The 24095-nt window shown below is 38.6% G+C and overlaps 1 protein-coding gene across 2 annotated transcripts in view; it reads left to right on the forward strand.

The window, feature by feature from the left end:
* LOC108698242 (pre-B-cell leukemia transcription factor 3) overlaps nucleotides 1-2880 on the forward strand; it is a 165329-nt gene extending 162449 nt beyond the window's left edge. For both annotated transcript variants that reach the window (XM_018229585.2, XM_018229587.2), the window contains one exon: nucleotides 105-2880. In XM_018229585.2, coding sequence (XP_018085074.1) covers nucleotides 105-197 — 93 coding nt within the window. In that variant the 3' untranslated portion in view covers nucleotides 198-2880. The remainder of the gene's footprint in view (nucleotides 1-104) is intronic.
* The last annotated feature ends 21215 nt before the right edge of the window (nucleotides 2881-24095 follow it).

The following is a 24095-nucleotide window of genomic DNA, read 5'->3' on the forward strand; positions in this document are numbered from 1 at the left end:
TAACACCGTGCTAAAAGCTGAATATTCCTTTTTTAGAACCTATCATATGCCCGCCATTTCTGCTTGGCATGTGTACAACATGATCTCTTTTCTTTTACTTCCAGGCTAATGGAGGGTGGCATGAGACAGCAACCCCTTCCTCCGTCACCTCTCCCACAGAAGGGCCGGGCAGTGTAAACTCTGATACCTCTAACTGAGCGATTGTCTACAAGCTGAGGGTGCAACCAGGTTGACTGGAGAAGCACATCTTTTGTGGCAAAGCATCATCACCAGTCTTAATTCAATACACAGTGAAGCATCATCCCAGCATTTGGACGAGTTCACCTCTGCTCACACAAATAGAGGATAAAATCATGCCCATGTCCAGCCACTGCTTATCCTGATTTGCTTATGGACCTACGACCTCAATGTAAAACCCAGCCGGGAGAATCTGCAGGATTCTGTTAAACCCCTACTGTTTTTGCAAGTATCACCGTTATGAAAGCACTTTATCTAATTGGGCCAAAATCCGAATTACAATCTGTGAAAAGATCTCCAGTCCACATCAGCACTTTTTAATTAAATAGCTAAATTAAATGAATAGTAGGCGCTTTAAAGCAAAATGTTTGAATATCTCCTTACAGTTTCTGGGATTCACTGCAAAGAGGCATTTAAAATATTTTTTTTTTTAATTATCTTTAAAAACACATTACTCAGTGGGATTAGTTGAAGATGCATCAACTATTTGGAATTAATTTTCTCTGGTTGTGAAATCACGCCATAATATTGCTCCCAAACACAGTACCCATGCAAGGAGAGTAGAGATTTTAAAAAAAATCTACTTAAAACATCATTTAACTTGACTAAGGCTAGGCACCTTGTAATATGGACAGAGCTACAGTGTCGTTCATCCCTCCCTACCTGATAAAGATACATTGTTGTTTATGAGTGCTGATGGTTGCCTATCCCCTGTCTCTTATGTGCAAATAACTATTGTTAATTCTAATATAAAATTAGTTAGATGTGATTACAACCATATCAGTAATTTAGGAATATACTGTATATACACACATTAGAATTGCATTTTGGGATATGAAAAGCAAAAGCAATCAAAACAGAACAAGAACCCTACCATTTTTAATGTATATAGCTATTGTCTCAGCTTCATACTGAATGTCCCCCCCTCCCCCAACAGATTTCTACTTTTTAGATGGCAAGGTGTCACCATTTTATACCACACTAACAGACCAAAGATTTGAGAACTCTGACATTAAGTGTTAATAAGGGGTTTTGCCGGTCATTTTCTTATACAACAAACCAGAATTTATTTTGAAATATTACAAATTTTTTTTTGTTTTAATCTTTTCAGGCGTTTCCGGATGCACCCGATTTGTTGGTTTTTTTTTTGCAGTTGTCAAAACAGGAAAATTAGTACTCTCTAATAAGAAAGGAACTTCGAAACAAATGCATCTTCAACTTACTTTAGGCTGATGGTTCATGGAGTTCTTTTGTGGCAAGTCGTGCGTTTCCCTTATAAATCAATGGGAGACAGAATGGGTTGATTCTGGACCTTTCAGTTGGCTATGAAGGCCCCCATGTATCATCGGTCTAAGGTTAGTGGCACACTGGGTACTTTCAGGAACTTGGGGGTGTCACATTTTGATGCAGTCCCAAAAAAGGACCCGTCTTGACTTGCTTGGGAATTGCCTGTTAGATAATACATTTCTAGAAAAGCAGCAATTGCTTTTGCTACCGGTAATTCCAGTATAAGTGAGCGGGTGCCGTATCGGGTGCTTTGGTTCCTTTAAGACTGCTTCAAAATGATGTGCCTGAGAATGCCCCGTGTGTCATTTAAAGCCAACTCTTGGACTATCACTGCAGTGTGTGTGTAATCTCATATTTGCCAAAAGGCCTCTTTGCAGATTTGTTTTTAGGAACAAAAAGAAAAAAAAAAGGGTTTGTATATTTCTCCATGTGGCATTTTACAGTAAGCGGTTAAATGCTGTAAAGGGGTTTGTTAAAATCTGCAACTTCTAGTGGCAAAAGAAGTATTGTAAATATTGTAGCTAAAGAGAATTTATACATTGTCACTGAGCTAAACAGCTTTATTTACCTCATAAAAACTCATAGGAACCAACAGACATGTCATGTGTAGTTTAGTGTGCCCACTTACTACCTCTAAATCACACGCGTAGTCTGTCTTAAACTTTCTCATTGTGTAAAAAAAATTCGGAGATTGAGTGACGTCCCTGTAGGAATAAGGGGGTATATTGTATAGCAATACTGAGTATATGAAAACAAAAGATTTTCAAATGTTTAATATTGGAATGCTTAATTTCCTGGGGCTTTCTAGATCTTATTAAACGTCCCCATTGAATGTCTCCTAGTGTCTTATATTAGCTCTCTATGTGACCCCAGCTATTGATCCATTGAAACCTCTTCCTTTTAACTCCTTTTGTTTGTCCCCATAAGTCCTCATTTTGCTCACTATACCCTCCCTGTAACGTTTCCTTTTTTATATAATTACACCCTAAAACGTCACCTTTTCATAACTAGTCCTTTTACTCAATTTAGTCACATGTGTTGCATCTCCTTGACTCCTTCCCTGTACCAAAACAACATGAAGTAAGTGTACTGCCAAAGTGTAAATGCTCACCCAGTATGACATGGGCTCTAGGTGCACATGCTGCACACCAGAAAACTTGAGGTGCTAAGCTATATCCCAATTTTTAGCAGGCACTCAAAGAATCTCACAAAGAAATCTTATAAGGAAAACAGCCTAACACATTTTGTGCTTTCCAGCAATTTAGGGGGTTATTTATTAAGGTTTAAGTTGAGTTTTCCACAAAAATGAGAGTTTTCTAGGTCTTTTTTTTTTTAATCAAAAATCTAATTTTTGTGTTAAAAAATGAGATTAATTATACCCCCACCCTGTAAATAGCTTGAATCCTAAAATACACCATCTAAAATCTGTCAAGGTCAAGTAGGAGTCAATAGCAGAGGTCCCTTGAACCATTTGAAGATGTTTTTTCTGAGTTTTGCCCAAAAACTCAATCAATTAGACCGATCAATTTTTATTTTTAGTCGAAAACTTGATTAAATCGAGTTTTCGGGTCGTTAACCGCAAACTCGCCGAATCACGTTTTTTCTTAAATTAGAAACCATACTAGTTGTGAGATTATTCGAAGTATAAAATTCGACCTTGTTAGTGTCCAGTGCTGGACCATTCAAAAGAGAAAGCCCATTTGTACTTTATATGACTGCGCTAGATAGTATAAAACCTTTAAGGCCTTTGTACCTTATAGGACAGTGCTAGATAGTATGAAAAGCATGAGGCCGTTGGCATCTTATAGAACATTGCTGGATAGCATGAAACGCATAAGGCCTTATGTACCTTATAGAACTAAATTCCTGTCTTTTTTTTGGATTATGTGCCTGCTTATAATTGAGTTACCCCCTATATCAGACAAAAAAAAACACAACCCTTGGGGAATTGGCTTTGTGCTACCTTTTGGTGCACTACAGCTTATTTTCTCTGTATGACACCAATCCTCTTTTTTTCATGGTGCTTATATAAATTCATATTACTGCCCTCAATTGAACTTTGTAAAATTGCCATCAGTTTACAGAACAAGTAAAAAGTGAAAGCACTTCCTTCTGGCAGCAGCTTCCGTTTCATTTGAATAATAAACACACTGCTTATGGCACATGTTTCTAATTCAAAAAAACGGGAAGAAGCTTCAGGTGGGGGAAGCATATTTTGACTGCACACTTCTTTGGGGTCAAAACACCCTGTGTGCTTTTAGCCCAAGGGTAACTTCAATGAAGCGAAAACTTTCTTCAGATTTACTCTGATTCCAGTTTTTATTTCTCATGGACCAAAGTTTTTTGAAGCTAGGTTGAATTATTACAATATTTATAAGAATAAACGCTGTTCCTATTTTCTGGAGAATTTTTGCTCCGGGGGTTTTAACTGACTTATCTTGCCCTCATCAATATCCTGTAAAGAGTTGTTAAAATGTGTGCTTATTAGTAGCATTGAAACTTAATTTATAGTAGATGTCACATGGGGAGGCACATTTATTAAGTTTTGAATTTCAAGTTTTTTTTAAACGCTAATAAATTCAGTTTTCCTCAAAATTTGATTGGGGGGGTTATTTATTAAAAAAATCTAATATCTCAAGCGCTGACAAATTTTACCGACTCGAAAACTCAAAACGAATTTGATTCAAATTCGAGCAAACTCGAAACTCAAATGTCAGGAAGGCTACTAACATCTTCAAATTGGTCACTAGACCTCTCCCATTAATATACATGAGTTCGGCAGGTTGTAGGTGGGGAATAGTCTAATACGAATTCTTAAAGGGTTTGATAAATCTCAAAAAAAATTCTTATCAAGTTTGGAAAATTCACTAGTGGAATTTCACAGTTTAGACCATAAAATTTTAGAATTTTCACTTCGACCCTTAATAAATTTGCCCTTAGTAATTAACAGAATCCCAGATTTCAATACATATCAGTGAAATCTGTGTGTCTCCAAAATGTCATATCATATCTTTGATCCAGGCAAACCTCGGCTCTGAGCATAGCTGGCAGCAGTAGCACTTAAATCACAAATGGCAAGGGACTAGTTTCATCTGCCAATGGCCAACATAGACATAAGGTTTAAATATATGTTTTATTACATTTGGTTAATTTATAAGTGTATCATTTTTTTTTAAGTACTGTCACCTTTAGTCCTTCCATTTAAGGCTGCCACTTCACCCTTTTAAAACCCACACCCTATACAACGAATTAACAGTTTATTTAGATGCACATTGAAGGATGCGCTTGTTTCTGTTCATGAGCCAATGTAAGCTGCCAATTCAGTCAATCCAAGATAAAAATCAGACAGATATCTTATCGGGCAGGTAAAAAATCCTGTTGGCTAGGACTGCATTGCATCATTGATGAGGTCATAGACATGATGCATTATGTACATTGTGATCCAATCATTTGTCCAGAGGATCAGCCCGATATCACTCAGCTCAATGTGGGCGTATTTGGGGTGAAAGATCTTTATATGGAAGGCCAGCTTTAAAGTGGTCTTACACGGGCTGAGAAAAGCTGCCAATTCAGTACTTCTGGAACAAATCACCAGCTTTTTGGCCCACATATGGGACCCTCGAACAAGCCTGCCAGACCACTATCTGCCTGAAAATCACCCCAGATAATGATCGGGTAGGTTTAAAAGTTCCACCAGGACAAATACCTTGATGCAATCCTCATCCACACAGCCTGTATTTATTATTGTTGTGATCCGAAAGATCCACATGTTTGGCAAGGTCGCTAAATGAGCAAATCTTTAAGGGGGTTATTTACTCAAATCAGAATTTATCTCATATTTTATTTTAAAAAAAACATGACCAAATTCACATGCCTGATTGTAGCTTATTTATTAATAAAAAAAACTTGATTTAATTGGATCATGGAAAAATTCAATAAAATCAAGCTTGAATTTTTCAGGCTTTTCCCCAAATTGCTCAAATTTTTCAGCCTTTTTCCCCCCGATTCACTCAAGTTTTTGGTCGAAAACCCGGAAAAAGTCAGCTTTTCAGGCTAAACTCAGCTTAGACCACGAAAATGTTAAAGTGAGATAGATGCCTCTCCCATTGTCTTACAGTATACAGAACTTCGACAGGTCTGAGATGGAGGATTTTCGGATCCAGGCTTTTTGCAGCATCGGGGTATAATAAATCGAGAAACGTTTGAGGGTTTTTTCCTTCTAAAAATTTGAGTTTGACCAAACTCACATGCCTGATTGTAGCTTATTTATTAATAAAAAAAACTTGATCTCATCGGATCATGGATAAATTCGATAAAATTAAGCTTGAATTTTTCAGGCTTTTCCCCAAATTGCTCAAATTTTTCAGCCTTTTTTTCCCTGATTCACTCAAGTTTTTGCTTGAAACCCTGAAAAAGTCAGTTTTTCGGGCTAAACCCAGCTTAGACCATGAAAACGTTAAATTGAGATAGATGCCTCCCCCATTGACTTACAGTATACAGGACCTCGACAGGTCTGAGATTTTCGGATGCTTTTTGCAGCGAATACCGCGAAAAATTTGAGTTTTTTTTTTAGTTTTCTAGTGAAAATAAATAACCCCCTTTAGATTTAAAATAATTACAGAGAGACATCCCTAATTAGTTAAAACGGTGGACTTTATATATACTCCGTTTGAAATCTAGCTATTTTCTAGGTTCGGAACGTCACTAACGGATTTTAATCTGCAACACCCAGTTTTGCTATACAATGCCATGTTTTCACTTAAAAGGAAAAAAATCTGCCCAGTTTATAAGTAGGGCATAGCTTCCACTAATTTCCACTGAAAAGTATAAAGTAACAGAGTACTGTATACATATAACACGTCTTAGTGTAAGGCGCCCTATTGCTTGCCTTGTTTGAGTCATTCTAAAAACATTTCGGCAGAATGGTGCAATCCATTTTACCCACTAGATTACACTATTCATTTGAAGTCTTGAAGGAACATCCCTCAGCAGCGGCAAGCAATATGTCAGACCTTATTTACATAAAATGGAGAAGAGAAATGTTGTACGCTTACAGATAATCTATTCTTTATATAATATTTTATCGTAAAAATATTTAAATGGGCTTCTTTCCCTGAACAGGATTAAGAAAAACACACGCCCCTTGCTTTGAAAACAATTCTGCTGGTTCTCACTCCCTGTTTTTCCATCCTGAAAGGCGATGTACATTGTAATCTTTTGAGATAAAATGAAATGTATCTTTTAAAAACGAAAAATAATTATACACTTTATAAAGCTGCATTGGGAAACTTAAGAGTAAACATGAGATCTTATGTTGAACACATAAAAATAAAGACTGAACAGTTAAACTGTTGTATATACTAAAAGACATTTTAAATGTTTTTTCATCTCGTTTAAGTCTACGCTAAAAAAAGAAGAAAAAAAAAAAAAGAAAAAAATTGTAATGCATAAAGATTTCAGTATAAGGTGGATATGTGATGGGTGGGGGGTCGGGGGGGAGGTAAGGGGCATCTTTTCTTTGGACTTATTTTTTTCCTCTTATTATTTTGTTTCCTTTTTTTTAAAGTTCATTTTTGTAATGTATGAGGACCTGACTCGGGTTGATTCACGGGAATACTGATGATAATGACAATTTGTGGCAGTGATTATAATGTATTAAAGCAAATCTGTTTGGTGTTTACTTTTTAACTGGATTATACCCCTAAACTTATAAAAATAAAAAAAAAATCATAAAAAAAAGAGTCTTCCTTGTGGTAGTTCTATGTAGTTAAAAAAACAAAAAACATAAATAAAATGATTTTGATTTGCTGACTCGGTTTGAGTTTTCTTCATATGCATGTCTGATAATTAACCATTTATGCAAAAATATGCGGATTTGCGTCTAGGTATGGCTGCTACTGGAACCAGCGCTACTGTTGCACCTTGTGCTGGGAATGAGGAGCAAGAATAACACGCAGCGTTCTAAGACTAATGGGGACCGTATGGTAAGTTCAGAGCTACATTTTATTCCATTCAAGTAACACACAATTGAAAGACAAATAAGTGCATGCCCTTGCACCTCCGAAATATACGCCAATTTCTAACTGCCACACACTATCTGGCGCAAACTTTTTCATAGGAATTACAGCGGATAAACATTGCATTGTGGGCAGAATTTGCTTGTATTAGAAGTATTAGAAGCAGCCCTAATAATTGTATATGATTTAACTTTTACAGCCGTTTACGCTGTTGCCATTCTTTCTCCCATTTGCTGCCTTTTTTTGTCAATCCTTCCATTGACCCTTGCCCATAATGACTTAAAGGAACAGTAACGCCAAAATGGAAAGTGTTTTAAAAGAATGAAAATATAGCATACCGTTGCCCAGCACTGGTTTGCTTCAGAAAAACTATTATAGTTTATATAAAAAAGCTGCTGTGCAACTATGGGGGCAGCCATTCAAGCACAGGATACACAATGGATTACAGATATGGTCCGAAGAATCCCATTACATTCAACAGAGCTTATCTGCTGTGTGACCTGTGCCTTTTCTCATTTTTTTTTTTTTTTTAGCTTTGGCTACGCAGAAGCTTCTTAATATAAACTATAGTAGTCTTTCTGAAGCAAACCCACCAGTTGTACCGGTGCATCGCAATCAGTAGATTATATTTTCATTACTTTAATGCGCTTTAATTTTTTTTACTAGGAAGTCAGGGTCTGCTATCACACCTGCCCGCAAATTGACACTCTGCAAAAGGCACTTTATAAAGAGCAGGACAAAGAAGTTGCAGAAAGATATTGGGTTTCTTGCCTATACATTCTTTAAATGCCCTTTTGATGTTGAACGAGCAGTTGAAAACTATATTCTTATTCTATTTGAATAATATTGAAATGCTGTCTACTTTTTTTTTGTGTTAACAGTCTAGGCTCCATTTCCTTCTTTATTCTCAATAAAAAGCATTTTCAGCCGGGACTGAAACAGCATAATGAACACACAAGGCCCATTCTCGATTTTCTCCTATCACATCTTTCACATCCCACAGGCTATATACTGTCAAAATCTGATGAGGTTCATAGTTGGGACCATCAACCAAGGCCCCTCTAATTTCTCTCTCATGCCCGGAGCCCAGGGGGCATCATTAGTGCACCCCAACCTGAGGCTTCAGAGATACCTCACCCATAACCGGAAAGCAGAGCATCCTTTTTTTTGTGAATTCGCTTGTGGGTAATTTTGTTACACCTCTCATTCACTCTCTAGCTAATCTTTATGGACAGGAGTTGTGTAGACTTTATAATGCCATTTAACACGTTACTTTCTTGTGCTTCAACTGTCATTTTCCATGGGGTTTGGGGGATAAAATTAAAGCTGTTCCTTTTAATTAACAAGCACAACAGATGCTTTAATGATTAGGCTTGAATGGAAAGTGTGATATATGAATGAAAAGCAGTTAAAGGGCAAGTTAACCCCAAAATAAAAATTTGCCTAATAAAAGAAACTATTATTCTGAGCAACTTTACAATATAAATTGATTACAAATGTTCTGTTTTTTGTATTGTATATTGTATATAAGTATTGCTTTTGAAAGCAGTGTTTGTCCCTTTCTATTCTCTTCCCTGATGTCTAACAATGTACGTCAAGACAGCTGATTGACAAAGCTGTTTGCTGAGGAGCCAAAACTTTTGCAACATTGTTTAAGGGTAGTGGCAGACAAGGCTATTGGGGGAGATTAATCGCCCAGCGACAAATCGCCTCTTCTTCGGGCAACTAATCTCCCCTAAATGCCTTCCGGTCAGCTAGAATGTAAATCGCTGGCGGGATGGCACTCGGATCGCTTTGGCTTTCTGAAGTCACCAGAAGGGGCAAGTTTACTAAAGGGCAAAGTGACTAATGCTGGCGAAAATTCACCAGCATGACGTCATTTCACAACTTCGCCGATTTACTAACGGCCGCGGGAATAACATCGCTAAAGAGAAAGAAGCTAGCGATCATTCGCACGCTATCGCCAGGCGAATTTTCAGATTTAGGTGTATTTTACTGAACGTTACCTCTTGCACCACACTTGCCTTCACCACCTCAGACCAGACGAAGTGCAATAGAAAAAAAGTCCCAAAAAACATGTCTTTTCTGTAACATATATGTCCATCGAACTTTAAATTCCCGACATATGCAAATTAGGCAACGCTAGCGCAACTTCGCTTCGCTTGTTGCAGTAACGCTAGCGCAACTTCGCCAGCCCTGTACCCAACTTCAGATTTTAGTGAATTAGAGTTACCCTGGCAAATCTACGCCTGGCGAAGTGTTTCGCTGTGAGCGAAGCCGTCGCTGGCGAATTTTCGGAGGTTAGTGAATTTGGCCCGAAGTTTCCTCGTGAGGCAACTTTGGAAAACGAAGGCATTTAGAGGAGATTAGTCGCCCGAAGAAGAGACAATTTGTCGCTGGACAACTAATCTCCCCCAGTAGCCTCGACTGGCACCAGGAGTTAAGTAAACGCTGCTTTCAATAGCAATTGTTTTACAAATAACTTCAAAAGCACTGAACATTTTTAATTAATATATATATTGGAAAGTTGCTTAGAATTAGGTTTTCTTTTATTAGGCACATTTTTATTTTGGCCTTTTAAATAGACAAAGTAAAAAAGAGGACATTTATAGCAATATCTCTATCTGTCCAAACCACAACCAGTCTCTGATCCATTTCGAAGCCTCTTCGCCACTGTTGACTTTGTGGGTCCTCAGTTCAAAACACTCCCTGCTACACTGGGGGGTATGCAACAACTTTGTACTGAAAATGTATCATGGATTTTTTTTTTTTTTTTTGCCTTTAAATTGCCACAATATAATAAATTGTTTCTTCTGAACATATCATCCTGCTAGGGAGTGATCTGAGTGTATGGGCAGTTTTAGTACCTACAGGAAAATATGTATTTTTATTTTAGGAACTGCTCATTTAGGGTCTATTGTAAAATCAAATCAAAATGTGTTTGTCAAGTGATGATGAATAATAATGATGAAATGTGTACAAAGCAGATAATTTATATTGCCTTTTGTAGCTTGACTCTTTTCTCTGTCATTTCTTTGGCTCCTGTTCTAAAACTTTATTATGTCTGGTCTTCATAACCCCCACATTCCAGTTTTGTTTTATCGCCCAGTCTGTCCCCACTGTGTCTCATTTCAGCAAAGTCACATTGAGAAATGTGTTGTTTCTGACCTACCGACTACTGTTGAGGCCAAAGCATGCAGACAAATGCCTATAAGAAGACACAGACATGCAAAACATCGGGCTCACTTAAAGGAGAACTAAAGCTTAACTAAAGAAGTAGCTATACATGTTGTACATTATGTTTTGTGCTTCTGTACCAACCCAAGGCAACCACAGCCCTTTAGCAGGGAAGATCTGTGTCTCCAAAGATGCCCCAGTAGCTCCCCATCTTCTTTTCTGCTGTCGCAGTACACATAGAATAGAAATGTCACAATATAAGGCTGATTAGTAATTAATATAGATAATTACTACATGGCAGCACAGAAACCAGTGCAATTAGCATCAGAATAATAATAATCAGCCCTGTAGCATCAGCTTATATTACAGACAACCTCATTTTCTGCTGGATAATTTGCGAAGACCCCTAAGATTAGCTTCTCAACAGCTGCTCAGAGCCCACTGTGAGTGTCACAGATACTTTCAAAGATGGTGACCCCCTGTGACAAGTTTGCAGTCCTGGATAATTGCTGCTATTGAGATGCTGAAACTTTAGGCTGGTGCAATAAGTTCAATATATAAAATATTGCCTTTTTAGCCATATTAATTTTTAGGGTTAAGTTCTCCTTTAATGCAGCAACATTACAGCTCCTATTAATGAACTATTTAACGTGCAGAAATGGTCAATGTTGGCATAGTTCTGAAACCGGAATGCTGCATTCAACGTCATTTCAACCCGTTGTGTGCCATAGCCTGTAGAATACAGTAAATGGACTGGCAAAGAAGGGTTTTAGAATACCATTGCTGGAGATTCTATGATTTCAGGCATTTTGGGATCATGACTGCCAGTGACGTGTCTGTTAATGGCCCCAAAACCCTTACCAACTCATCACAGGAGCCATCCCAAGCTGCATCTAGTGACATTCATTTTTGAGACCCCTGGTGATTGGTGCAGTGTCCCTAGTTTGCTGATTTGCTTGGTTTTAGTGTTACACAGACACACATATACTTTTATAAGGAAACAATGTTCTAAGAGCTCATTCAAATAAGGGTTTGCCATGACAATGTCTCTTTGAAAATGTATATCCGATGTTGAGTGTTGGGCAAATGGCAATTTTTAACCCCTTATTGCATCAGCCCTGTTTTAAATACTTAACCGGTTTTACTCATTTTGCCTTATTTACTGAATTATAATTATAAGAGCCAGTATTCATTCCTACTTTTGCTCTTTATAAATGGTGTTTTAACTGGGTAGTTAACCTTTATACTATGCTATAGAAAGCCCTATTCCTATTTTTAGCAAGTTTTTAACTGGACTAAATTTTTTTATAGTTTTTTAATGATTTTCCTTTTTCTTTTGCCTCTATATTCAGCTTTTAAATAGGGGGATCATTGACCCCGACAGTCAAATAGTTGTTGCTCTGTGAGGCTACAGTGATGTTATTATTGTTACCTTCCACTGTTTTCTGTCATATATAATACTGACATTTTCTGTGTTCAGAGAATATGAATTATTTTTATATTTGAACCATGCATTAAAGGGGTTGTTCACCTTTGAGTTAACTTTTAGTATGATGTAGAGAGTAATATTCAAAGACAATTTGCAATTGGTTTTCATTTTTTATCATTTGTGGTTTTTGAGTTATTTAGCTTTTTATTCAGCAGCTATCTAGTTTGCAGTTGCAGTAATCTGGTTGCTAGGGTCCACATTATCCTAGCAAATGTGCATTGAATTGAATAAGAGACTGGAATATGAATAGGAGAGTCAAAAGATGTACATTTGTAGCCTTACAGAGCATTTGTTTTTCAGTGACCCCCTCTAGAACGAGTCAGAAGATGAAGGCAAATAATTAAAAAACTATAACCAATAAATAATGAAGACTAAATGAAAAGTTGCTTAGAATTGGCTATTCTAAAACATACTAAAATTAAACTTAAACCAAACACACATCCATCGAGTTCAACCTTTTGGTCTAAATAAAAGCTGCCTAACTGCTAGTTGATCCAAAGGAAGGCAGAAAAACCCCATTCGAAGTCAAGAAAAAGTATTGACCCATTTATGAAAGGTGAGATAAAACATTCACATTAATAGTATAATTTTAAGCATAATTTTGTTTTAGGTCTGGTCTAATTTTCAGATTTGAGAAAGGAATTTTTCCTTTTTTGGTAATTTATTTATTGAGCCTCCTTCTTAGCAGCCAAGAAACCACCAGAAATGGAGGGAATAGAATTATTTTTGTGATCAGGCAGATTTTATTCGTCATTATCATCATTTATTTATATAGTGCCCACCAATTTAGAATCATTTACTAAACCTTTTTGTTAGGGATATGCAAATTGCCCAAATGAATAGGTGGGAACTGCCTAGATTAATCATGTGTCCAATCTCTACTTGCTACAAAGCATAATAAAGCAAATATTGACCACCTTTCAAGGCCTTAATGTATATCCAGTAATAGTAAATGGCTCATCCATCTGTGTCGTCTGCAAGAGTTATCGCAATATAAATAATTGACATAAAGCAATGTGGTGGTTTTTCATTTTTACTGAATGATGTATTTGAGCCCTTTCAGATTATTCATTCTGGTAACACTGATTACACCAAGGTAAGACTGTGAAAATTCACTTTGCATGTATTGTCAGTTTCTATAAGGTATTTTATTACTAAAAAAAAAAAAAAAAAAAAAGTGATATTTAACTGCCATCACCCAAAATTCCAAGCAATAAGTCAAGATACTATGTTACCTGGATTTCAACTGAACTGATGGTTATTTTAGGGTATTTTACTATTTTGGGTCCAAAGGAGTTATTTCTACTTTATTGCCCCAAAGTTAAGCAATGGTTCCTTTTCAGAGTCTGAAGGCCAGCGCACTCACCCCAAAGAAAAGGCAAAAAAGCCGAAGGGCTTCTGCAAAAAGTAATATCAGCATGTAGGACACAGAGCACTCATGGGACTTAATGTATGTCCTCCTACACAGACGACTGATAAAGGTCCTCTGTGTAGGACCAAAATGTTGACTTACACCACATTTTTGCATATCTTGACTTCAGTAACCAATGGCTATCCTTTTTGCTTTTATCAGGGGAGGCTCAAATATTAGAGGCTAACAAAAGGAGGCTTTTCATTGGAGGACTTATAATTATATATGAATATATAGCAGTTGTTCTTTTTCAGGGGGGAAACTAAGCCTTCCTTCATCTTTATAATTATCCACTCTTTAGCACATGGGACCCCAACTTTTTTTTACTCGTGAGCCACATTCAAATGTATAAAGAGTTGGGGGCACAACACAAGCTTAAATAAGTCCCTTGGGGTTCAAAATAAGGGCTGTGATTGGCTATTTGGTAGCCCCTATGTGGACTGGCAGCCTACAAGAGGCTCTACTTGGCACTATACTTAGTTTTTATGCAATTAAAACGTGTTTCCAAGCCTGGAATTCAAAAATAAACACCTGGTTTGAGGACACTGAGAGAAACATCCAAGGGGTTGGAGAGTAACATGTTGCTCACGAGCTACTGGTACTGGTTGGGGATCACTGCTTTAGCATAATAAAACCAAGTTTCCAGTCCATTCCATGGAACTCTAGTGTTGAAAAAACCTTTCTAGATTAGTTGTTGAAACATCCAATGCACCTCCTGTAAAACTGGACTGGACTTGGCTAGCTTTCCTTTCAGGAAGACATTCTTCCATATATTTTCCATACTTGAACAACTTACAAAAACTACTCTCTAGAGTTTTGGGACCCAAAACGGAATCACTGTGTTCAACTCCATGTTTCCACCCCAACCCTTGAAGAGCCTGCTGGTACAAATAAAAAATCATGGTTGCCTTGTAGCCTTCCTAAATTGGTAATGTATTAATTCCTCGTATTTCTTTTGAGCCTGCCATGTTTCTGCTTCAGGAAATACCCCTGTACTTGTTTAAATCTGTGTAGAACATTCCTTGTCCTTTTGCTTCTCCATTAGCCATATAAAGGTCCTCAGTTGTTTCTGGTAGTCAATTTTACGATGTAGATAGATCATGCACCATTTTTACAGTCATTTCTTTGTACCGTTTCTAATTTATCGTCCCTTCTGGAGGTCTGGAAATGTGCTACTAATATTATTTGACGGCGCACACAATAAGACTGGGAATTGTGCATAGTTCACCAAGCAATGTGTTGCTGGCTATTCCATCAAGTCTGTAAAGTGGTTTTATTTTTAGCCAACACATTTTGGAAGAAACAACTGCTATTTTCTTAGTCTATATATACAGTTTTAATACACTATACAATAACACAAATATCCAGTGCTTTGTGTAGTTTTTTCCCCCTGCAAATCTAATATTTTAGCAGGCAGAAAAAAATTGTTTGCTTTGTTACTGATGCAAAAAGAAATTAGGGGAAAAAAGGTTAACTGAGTTTGGCTTAGTGGAATTTCATCTGAACCTTATTTTTAATATCAAATGCAGAATATGTACTTTTTTCTTTATAGATCATGATTACATCTATTTTTTTGCTCTCCAAATGTAAATCTTTTGTCAAGCAGAAAAAAAACTGTTAGCTTTGTCAATACAGAAAAATAAGGGCCTGCAGTGGTACATTTAATAAATGTTTGAAAATGTATCAGATTTTTTGGTCTTTGCTTATTTATAATATCCTCTACATAATTGTTTATATTCAGATACAAATTTGACTCATGACCACGTGAAATATTACTATTTCCTACTGGTGGAAAAAGAACTGCTTTTGGGCAAACCTACTAGTCATTATTGCCATTTCTTTCACAAGGAAAAGATAATCCATGCTCTTATCCATGCCTTTAGCACTTACCTGGCCTCCCATCTCTCTCCTCTACAGTCTGTATTAATTTTTGTCTCCTTCTCGTCTCATCTAAGAGAGAACAGGCTCTTCCACTTCCCATAAACATAGAATATTGTACAAAATCCTTCCCTTTTAAGGCCCTTTCTTCCTCTGTACCTTCCTACATCTCTCAACTTGTGTCTCCAGACAATTTACCAACTCCTCTATTCCACTCAGAGCCACCACCTAGTAACACCACCCATTTCCACAGCTGATTCCTGTCGTAAACCATTCTCTCTTGCTGCTCCTTTTATTTGGAATGCCATCCCAACGCCATACAGAATCTTCCTCCAGTCGCTTATGAACTAAACATAAACACTACCTCTTGGAGCACTGTCATAGCATTTGATTTAGTCTTACGCTAATGATGCAGTGCCAACCACTCTGAATCACAGCACTTAGACTGTAAGCTCTATGGGGCACGGACCTCTTTCCTACTGTGCCTGTTACCACATAGCATTTAAGCTCTGTGTCCTTATATGAGCTCTGTGTACTGTGTATATTTATTGTCTGTTGTTAAACATTACATTTACTAAATAGCAATATTAGAATAACATTATTCTAATATACATGAACATTATACACCCAGAATGGAATGCTTGCCCACCAGAAGACACCACCATGCCGGCCACCTGCCGCGAGCGATAGGTGGGCAAATAGGAGCACAAAACCATAAAACCACTGTCCTGGGACCCTTGTCTGAGGAGACAATAATCAGCCTGGCAGACTTATGCCTAATAGTGTGCATAAGCCCCCACCCCTGGAAAGCATTCCTCAACAGCTGTGACAAACAACACACTCCATAAGGGACCTCCTCCAAACCCAAAATCAGGGCAGGCGTGTGGGATGTTGCTCTTCCTCATGTTCCCATCGGAAAAGGCAGGTACTTCCTCCTTACTCTTCCCTATCCCGTCCTCCTGATCCTTCCTCCTCGCCAGCTGACTTATTGAATGTAAATGTGTTTTTATATTAATATTCTTACGACTATAGGAGTAATAATAAATATACAAATGTAAAAGAGATGGTATCATTGTTTTCCTACCCTTGGATCATTTCGTCAAACCTGTTGAAAAAACTATCATAATGGAATTTTAGGAATTTTGCCAGTGCAATATGAGTGTCAGACATTTATCCAGCAGGTATAACTCCTCATTTAAGGCAATTTCTGCAGTTTTTTGTTTTCCTTTCCATGTTAATATTTTTCCTTTATATCGCTGTTTGTAGGGGGTACTTCATTTGTACTGGAAGGCTGGAACTGCCATTGTAGACAAGATGATGCAGACTTAAAAAGAAGAATAGGACAATCCTTACGTGTTTGTGCCTAAAGGGGCACTTAATCATAGGTCTCATCTGCTGTCTCCCTCTAGTTGAAGGTCCAGGGCATGTGCACCTGCACCCTTATCTGATGTAGTGAGTTCACCCCATTTTTTATGTACTGGATGATTTCCTAAATGTAAATTTAGGGGTGCCAAGAATTCTGTGATGCTGTACACATATTTTTCTTATATAACTGTGTTTTAAGGCTCCTTGAGAGCACAGTTGCTGTGATTAGTGCACTGGTATGGAAGAAGTTAAACCTTTATTAGGCTGAGGGCCTTGTGTTTAAGAAGATCAAACTTTTACTTCAACCCGACTGCATTCCCCACATCCTTCAGGCTGCCTCTTAACAGGTTCTACCGGGATGAGTGCCTAGAGGCAAAAAATAGAAGGTTCAAACATGTTCAGTGCGTTCCTAGGTGATAAATATCCAGACTTTGCCATCAAAGAGCCATTTGATCATCCTCTGTCACTGCCATAATAAAAAGGATTAATTTATTTTTTCCGGACTACCAAATCTCTCTGGTATACAAGAGCAGGAGTTCTGCGTGCGTGTTACTAATTACAAGCAATTACAGTGAGCACATATATAATGTATAGGGAGAGATACCTATTACACTGTGTAATTAGATTGCAAGCTCTGTGGAGCAATAATGAAAACAGTTATTTGAAGGTACTTTGGAGGTTGCATTCTTTTATAATGCTAAATGATTCTAGCAAGATGTACTTTAATTAATATGTATTCCCTTAACTGTGTGTATTAAATATAGAAAGCAAAAGGTGTAATTAAAGGTTATTCAGAGAAAAAGATGGAGTCGTAAACAGCGGTTTTTATAGTAGGAGAGTGTGGTTGTATTGATCAATTAGGGAATTTTATAAGGATAATTAGAATGGTTACCTGGGAAGAATCAGAGTTATGGAAAAAAAACGGAAGGCAGTTCTTGAGTTTGTGGATACAAACCACTAAGATAGTTAAGGTCAATGGGGCTGAAGGTAGAGGGTGGTAGAAATATACTTGGACATTGGTTGAAGTTAAATATACTTTTAAGAAAACAAGAAGGATAAATGACAACATGCTATAAATTGTGGAGGTACTGTTTACTTAGAATACATTTTCAGGACACTGTTTTAATACGTATGTATGTGTGTTAGATGGGAAACTGTCCCTAATACATTGCTCACATATTGGTGCAGAGTAAACGCAGTGGAGCTCATGGACACCATCTTCCGGATCTTTGGTCTTCATCTGTAAGGGAGTGCCGTATTGGCGCATGCACAATGGGAGCAGTCTTCCAGTTCGCAGCAACTGCGCATTAGCCAAAAGTGCAGTGAATTGCAGAAGGGAAGGGGCGGACCCAAAGAAGACTGAAGATCCAGGAGATGATGCCTATGAGCCCATTACTCTGAACCAATACGTGTGCAATGTAATCGGGATACTTTTAGGGGTAATGAACTATGCAGGGGGATGCAGGGAGGAGGAGTAGTAGGTAGGGGCTTTTCTTATTAGGAGGGGTTTAGTTCTCCTTAAAACTAAATACAAACGAACAATACAGAGCTAAGTACTCTGTGCAGTTTTGGTTAAATCATTTTATTATTTGGTGGTGCCTCCAGTATCTCATGCTGGAAAACAGCCAATTAGAGGAGGTAAAATCTTACAGCATGATCGTGTTGATTGCAGCAATGAAAAAAACATTAGGAGCCAAAGAGGGCCCTGATATAGGCTGCACCTCCTGAATGTGCATCTGAATGGCACACAAGGTAGGTGACAGGTGGGTGGGTGCCTATGTGCTTCCCTCTGTCTTCGAACATGTCGCAGGTCTCTGCAATCTGAAAAGTACAGAGGCCTCCACTACTTGTACACAGGGCAGCCATCAGGGGGGAGAGTTGTAGGGGGCCCGGGGGTAAGGGGGGCCCGGCCACGCCACACTACTTGATTAGCCGGGACCCCCATCTTTGTGAGAGCTGCTGACTTCAGGAAGGCATGGACGTTTAAGGGGCCCTGGCCACCAATTTTCTTATAATGTGTGGGGGGGGGGCTGGACACCAATTTTTTTTTTCTCATGTGGGGTCCTAGCCACAAATGTTTTTTTTTTATTGGGGGCCCTGACCACCAATATCTTTTTATTAACATGTGGGAACCCTAGCCACCAATATTTTTTTTGTTTTTTTACTGTGTGGTGGGGGGCGGACCTGTAGGTGGGGCTTGCGGTGGGCGCAGCCCAGGGGGTCCAGGAAATTTTGTTGTATGTGGCCCTGCGATTTCTGATGGCGGTGCTGCTTGCACAATGCAGGGGCAGATTTACTAAGGGTCGAAGTCAATTTTCAAAGTTAAAGGGGTTGTTCACCTTCATATCAAAAATGTTATATGTAAAAAATAACAAGCTTTGCCATATAAATGTTTAACAAAAAATGTGCAGTTGATGAGATATTCACCTCAGATGGATCCCTTTGCAGGTGGGGTCCTTTCATCATGGGCCCCCTGTTGGGGGGTCGTCGACCCCCAAAACCGCTACAGTGACTGTTGTACTTCCTTATTTTACATCATACACACTCCTGGCAGAAGCAGGAAGTGCACACATGCAGCAGTTTCTGAAGCTTAACTCTGATTGGCTGCTTCTCCTGTCAGTCTGCTTCTGATCCCTAGTCAGAGTGGTTCATTTGCATACACACTGCTCTGTAGGGAGGGGCTGGGCCAGCGTGTGAGGGGTTGAAGGAGGAGCTGCTGTGTGAAGGGACAAGTGATCTGTGACTGATCCACACAGAGGGAGGAGGGCTTCATGGAGTGTCTGTGTGTGAGGGAAGGTAAAGTCAGTGCTGGGTGGAAGGTCTGTCACTTGTGGGGACATGTGAGGAGGGAGAACTCTTTCTTTTGTGTGTGTGTGGGGGGGGGGTGACTGTGTTATAATGGGGTTTGTGAGGAGAAAATGTAATGTTTGTACTTGGGGAAGGCTGGTGAATAGTCTCATGTGGAGGGAGAGCTCAGTCACCTTCAGGCAGGGCTCAGCTGACATTTCTCTCTGTTTGGGGGGTAAGTTGTAAGTGGACAGACTCCATTTTCTAGAGGGGAATAAGTCTTGAGAGGGTGTCTTCATCTTGGTTATGGAGTGTGTCTTGTGTCAATAAAGGAATATATATATATATATATATATATATATATATATATAATTTGTTTCATTAGAGAATTGGAAAGGACGTTGCAGTGGTATTTTTCACTTTTCACATACAGTAAGGGATTTCTGATAATTGTACAAATGTGAGGATATAAAGTAATAATATTAAAAGGCAATAGCAGAAGAGCTGCCTGTTGGACAATACAGGTATAGGATCCCTTATCCGGAAACCCGATATCCAGAAAGCTCCGAATTACGGAATGGATGTCTCCCATAGACTCCATTTTATCCAAATTTTTTAAAATGATTTCCTTTTTCTCTGTAATAATAAAACAGTAGCTGTTGTTGTACTTGATCCCAACTGAGATATAATTAATCCTTATTGGAAGCAAAACCAGCCTATTGGGTTTATTTAATGTTTATATAATTTTCTAGTAGATTTAAAGTATGGAGAACCAAATTACGGAAAGAACCGTTATCCGGAAAACCCCAGGTCCCGAGCATTCTGGATAACAGGTCCCATACCTGTAGTGAATTTTGCATGTCAGATTTAATAGACAGATAATGCCCTGTGTGTATCAATGATTTTCCAAGGGGAACTACCTTTGCTTGTACCAGAGAATACCACTTATTTGCACACAATGCTGCTAGTACTTAAACTGACCTGTTTTCTGTAAGAAATCAGTCCCCGTAGCCTGTGATAGATTTTTTTCCTTTTAATAAAATTGCTATTTAATCTCATTTATACACAAACGACACATAATACCAGCTGCAGGGATTTTTTATGGTTTTGAAAATTAGAATTCGATTTGGCCGGGCAGAAGGATTCAGCCGAATCCTGCTGAAAAAGGCCAATCCCGTACCGAATCCTGGATTCGGTGCATCCCTGAAAATATATACCAAACCATAAGTGTGACTTATCAATTTCCCTAATTAGAGAACATTCACTCCTAGGGCTCATACACAGGGGTATTATTTTATGCATTTGATGTGCAGGTTTGAGTGTTTTATCAAGATGCCACATGCTGCATTTTCTATCCCATACTGACACAGACGCATGTAAGATCTGAATGCAGGTGGAATGCAACATTCTGTGTTTGCCACTGACATGGGCATACCTCCCAACTGTCCCATTTTCGACAGCTCAACCCGCAGTCCCTCATTTGTACTGGAAAGTCCCTCTTTTCTATGCACTGAACAGCCTGAAAAAGAAACAAAGTTTCTCACTTAATTGGCTTTTAGCAGAGAGCCCAGAACAGCTAACAGGTGCAAATAAGATACTTTGTAACAATTTTGAGACACAAAAACACAGTTTAGATAAGGAGAAATATTTTCAAACTTTCATAACCTGCCAAATTTTGTAAAACAAACATGGTAATTAGGGGGTGTGGCCACAGAAAGGGGTGTGGTCCAAAAATTGCTGCGCTACGTGCGGGAAAAAAAATGTTGTCCCTCTTTTTACTTCCAAAATGTTGGGAGGTATGCATGGGCCTGTGTCAGTACGAGGGCCATGTAAAAGAGTTGTGTGTGTTTCTATCTGTGCTCCACTGGCTGAATGCACTGGAGCCATTAATTGCTTTTAAAAATGCATATAAATGCCCAAAATGCATTTTGTATGAGTGGTATTATGCATATGAGTGAGTGGGATTATGAATACAAGTGAGTGGGATTACATGTATGAGTGGGTGGTATTACATGAATGAGTGGGATCATGCATATGTATGAGTGGGATTACATGTATGAGTGGGATTATGCATATAAATGAGTGGCATTACATGTATGAGTGGGATTATGCATATGAGTGAGTGGGATTACATGTATGAGTGGGTGGTATTACATGTATGAGTGGGATTATGCATATGTATGATTGGTATTACATGTATGAGTGAGTGGTATTACATGAATGAGTGGGATCATGCATATGTATGAGTGGGATCACATGTATGAGTGGTATTATGCAGATAAATGAGTGGGATTACATGTATGAGTGGGATTATGCATATGAGTGAGTGGGATCATACACGTAGGATTACACATACTTAAACCTGCCGAATTGCTATGTTAGCCTATGGGGACCTCCTAGAACCTCTAGAATGAAAATCGTTTGTTCGATCGATGAAATCGATTCAAAGGATTTCATCATACGAACGAACGATTTTCATTCGACCGAAAACAGCCAAATTCAATTAAAAAAAACTTTGACATGCAAAGTCGAAGTAATCCAATTCGATGGTCGAATTTCGATGTATTTCCCACTTCGAAATTGGACCTTTGATAAATCAAATCAGTGTGCAAAGTTTAAATAAAAGGCAGACTGTGGCTTTTTTTTGCACTTTGCACACTGTGTTTTGCATTGTAAACAACCCCTTATTTGTAATAAAGGTTTATTAAATACCCACAACATCTTAGTAGATTTTTTTTTATGACAGCAGCAGCTGTTCCCCTTTAAAGACATGTTTAGAATAAATAGTCTGACAGGATGAAACACAACTAGTGTTATGAAGGAGTCTTTTTGGAACTCATCCCAAGAAAGTTCCAGTAAACAGTGACATTTCTGGCAGGGTAGTCAGAGGAATTAATTTGGAGAAACAGAATGATTTATGGGTAGTAACTAAATCATAGGTGAAAAAAAAAGACTTGTCCTAAAAATGTATGAGTGCCGATTAGGACTGGACTGTATCAAATTAACTATTCTAGACAAATTCCTTAGTGCAACTTTTATGAAGATCTTCTCCAAAAGTCTGTAAAACAGCATACAAATTCACAGCTTCAGAAACCCACTCCTAAAATGTTATTTTAAACAATAAATACTAGCCATTTTTAATACACCACCTTCACACTTAATTCTATTCTAACGCTTTCATACATAAATATATCAACTGGTGAATAATGGAGGTGTCAGTTTCCTTTAAAGCCTCCTCATGCTTCCCTATTAGGGATGTCGCGGACTGTTCGCCCGCGAACTAATTCGCGCGAACATCGACCGTTCGCGTCCGCCGAATGACGTTCGCCAATTTGGGTTCGCCTTAGCTGGCGCTTATTTTTGCCCTCTCACCCCAGAGCAGCAGATACATGGCAGCCAATCAGGAAGCTCTCCCTCCTGGACCACCCCCACACCCCCTGGACCACTCCCCTTCCATATATAAACTGAAGCCCTGCAGCGTTTTTTCATTCTGCCTGTGTGTGCTTGGAAAAGCTAGTGTAGAGAGAGATGTTTAGTGATTTGAGGGACAGTTGATAGTAAGTTTGCTGGCTAGTAATCTACTTGATACTGCTCTGTATTGTAGGGACAGAACTCTGCAGGGATTTGAGGGACAGTGAGTTTAGGTTAGTTAGTTTTGCTGACTAGTAATCTACCTTCTACTGCAGTGCTCTGTATGTAGCTGCTGTGGGCACTGCTTCTGATCTCATCTGCTGACTGCTGTAATAACCCAATAGTCCTTGTAAGGACTGCTTTTATTTTCTTTTTTGTTTTTTTTACTTTGCTACTGTAAGAGCCCAGTGCTATTAGTCTAGCTGTGTTGGGGAGTGGGACTGGTGTGCTGCTCCTCCTAGTAGTTCACCACTACCAGCACCAACCAGAGTCAAAATTGTTACAAAGTATCTTATTTGCACCTGTTAGCTGTTCTGAGCTCTCTGCCAAAAGCCAATTAAGTTAGAAACTGGTTTTTTTCTGGCTGTTCAGTGCAGAGAAAAGAGGGACTTTCCAGTACAAAAGAGGGACAGGGGGTTGAGTGGTCAAAAAAGGGACAGTTGGGAGGTATGCAAGTGCCACCTAGCTGTGTGAGCTTTTTCACATTCTGTCTAAATAACAATAATAATTCCGTGTCCGTAAACATCACCTGAGTGATGTTTTTACAGCAGCAATAATATATTCCGTATCCACTACTGTATACGTTGCCCTTGCAGGCATTGTTTGCCCAGTCTTTAACCAAGTGCCACCTAGCTGTGTGAGCTTTTTCACATTCCGTGTCCAGAAACATCACCTGAGTGACGTAGTGTGATTTCTGCCCTTTACAGCACAAAACGCAGCGCTGTGTCAATGTATTTTTCAGATACATTTTTGCCTTTGATCCCCCTCTGGCATGCCACTGTCCAGGTCGTTGCACCCTTTAAACAACTTTAAAATC

This window comes from Xenopus laevis, chromosome 8L (genome assembly GCF_017654675.1).
Source record: "Xenopus laevis strain J_2021 chromosome 8L, Xenopus_laevis_v10.1, whole genome shotgun sequence".
Lineage (NCBI taxonomy): Eukaryota > Metazoa > Chordata > Amphibia > Anura > Pipidae > Xenopus > Xenopus laevis.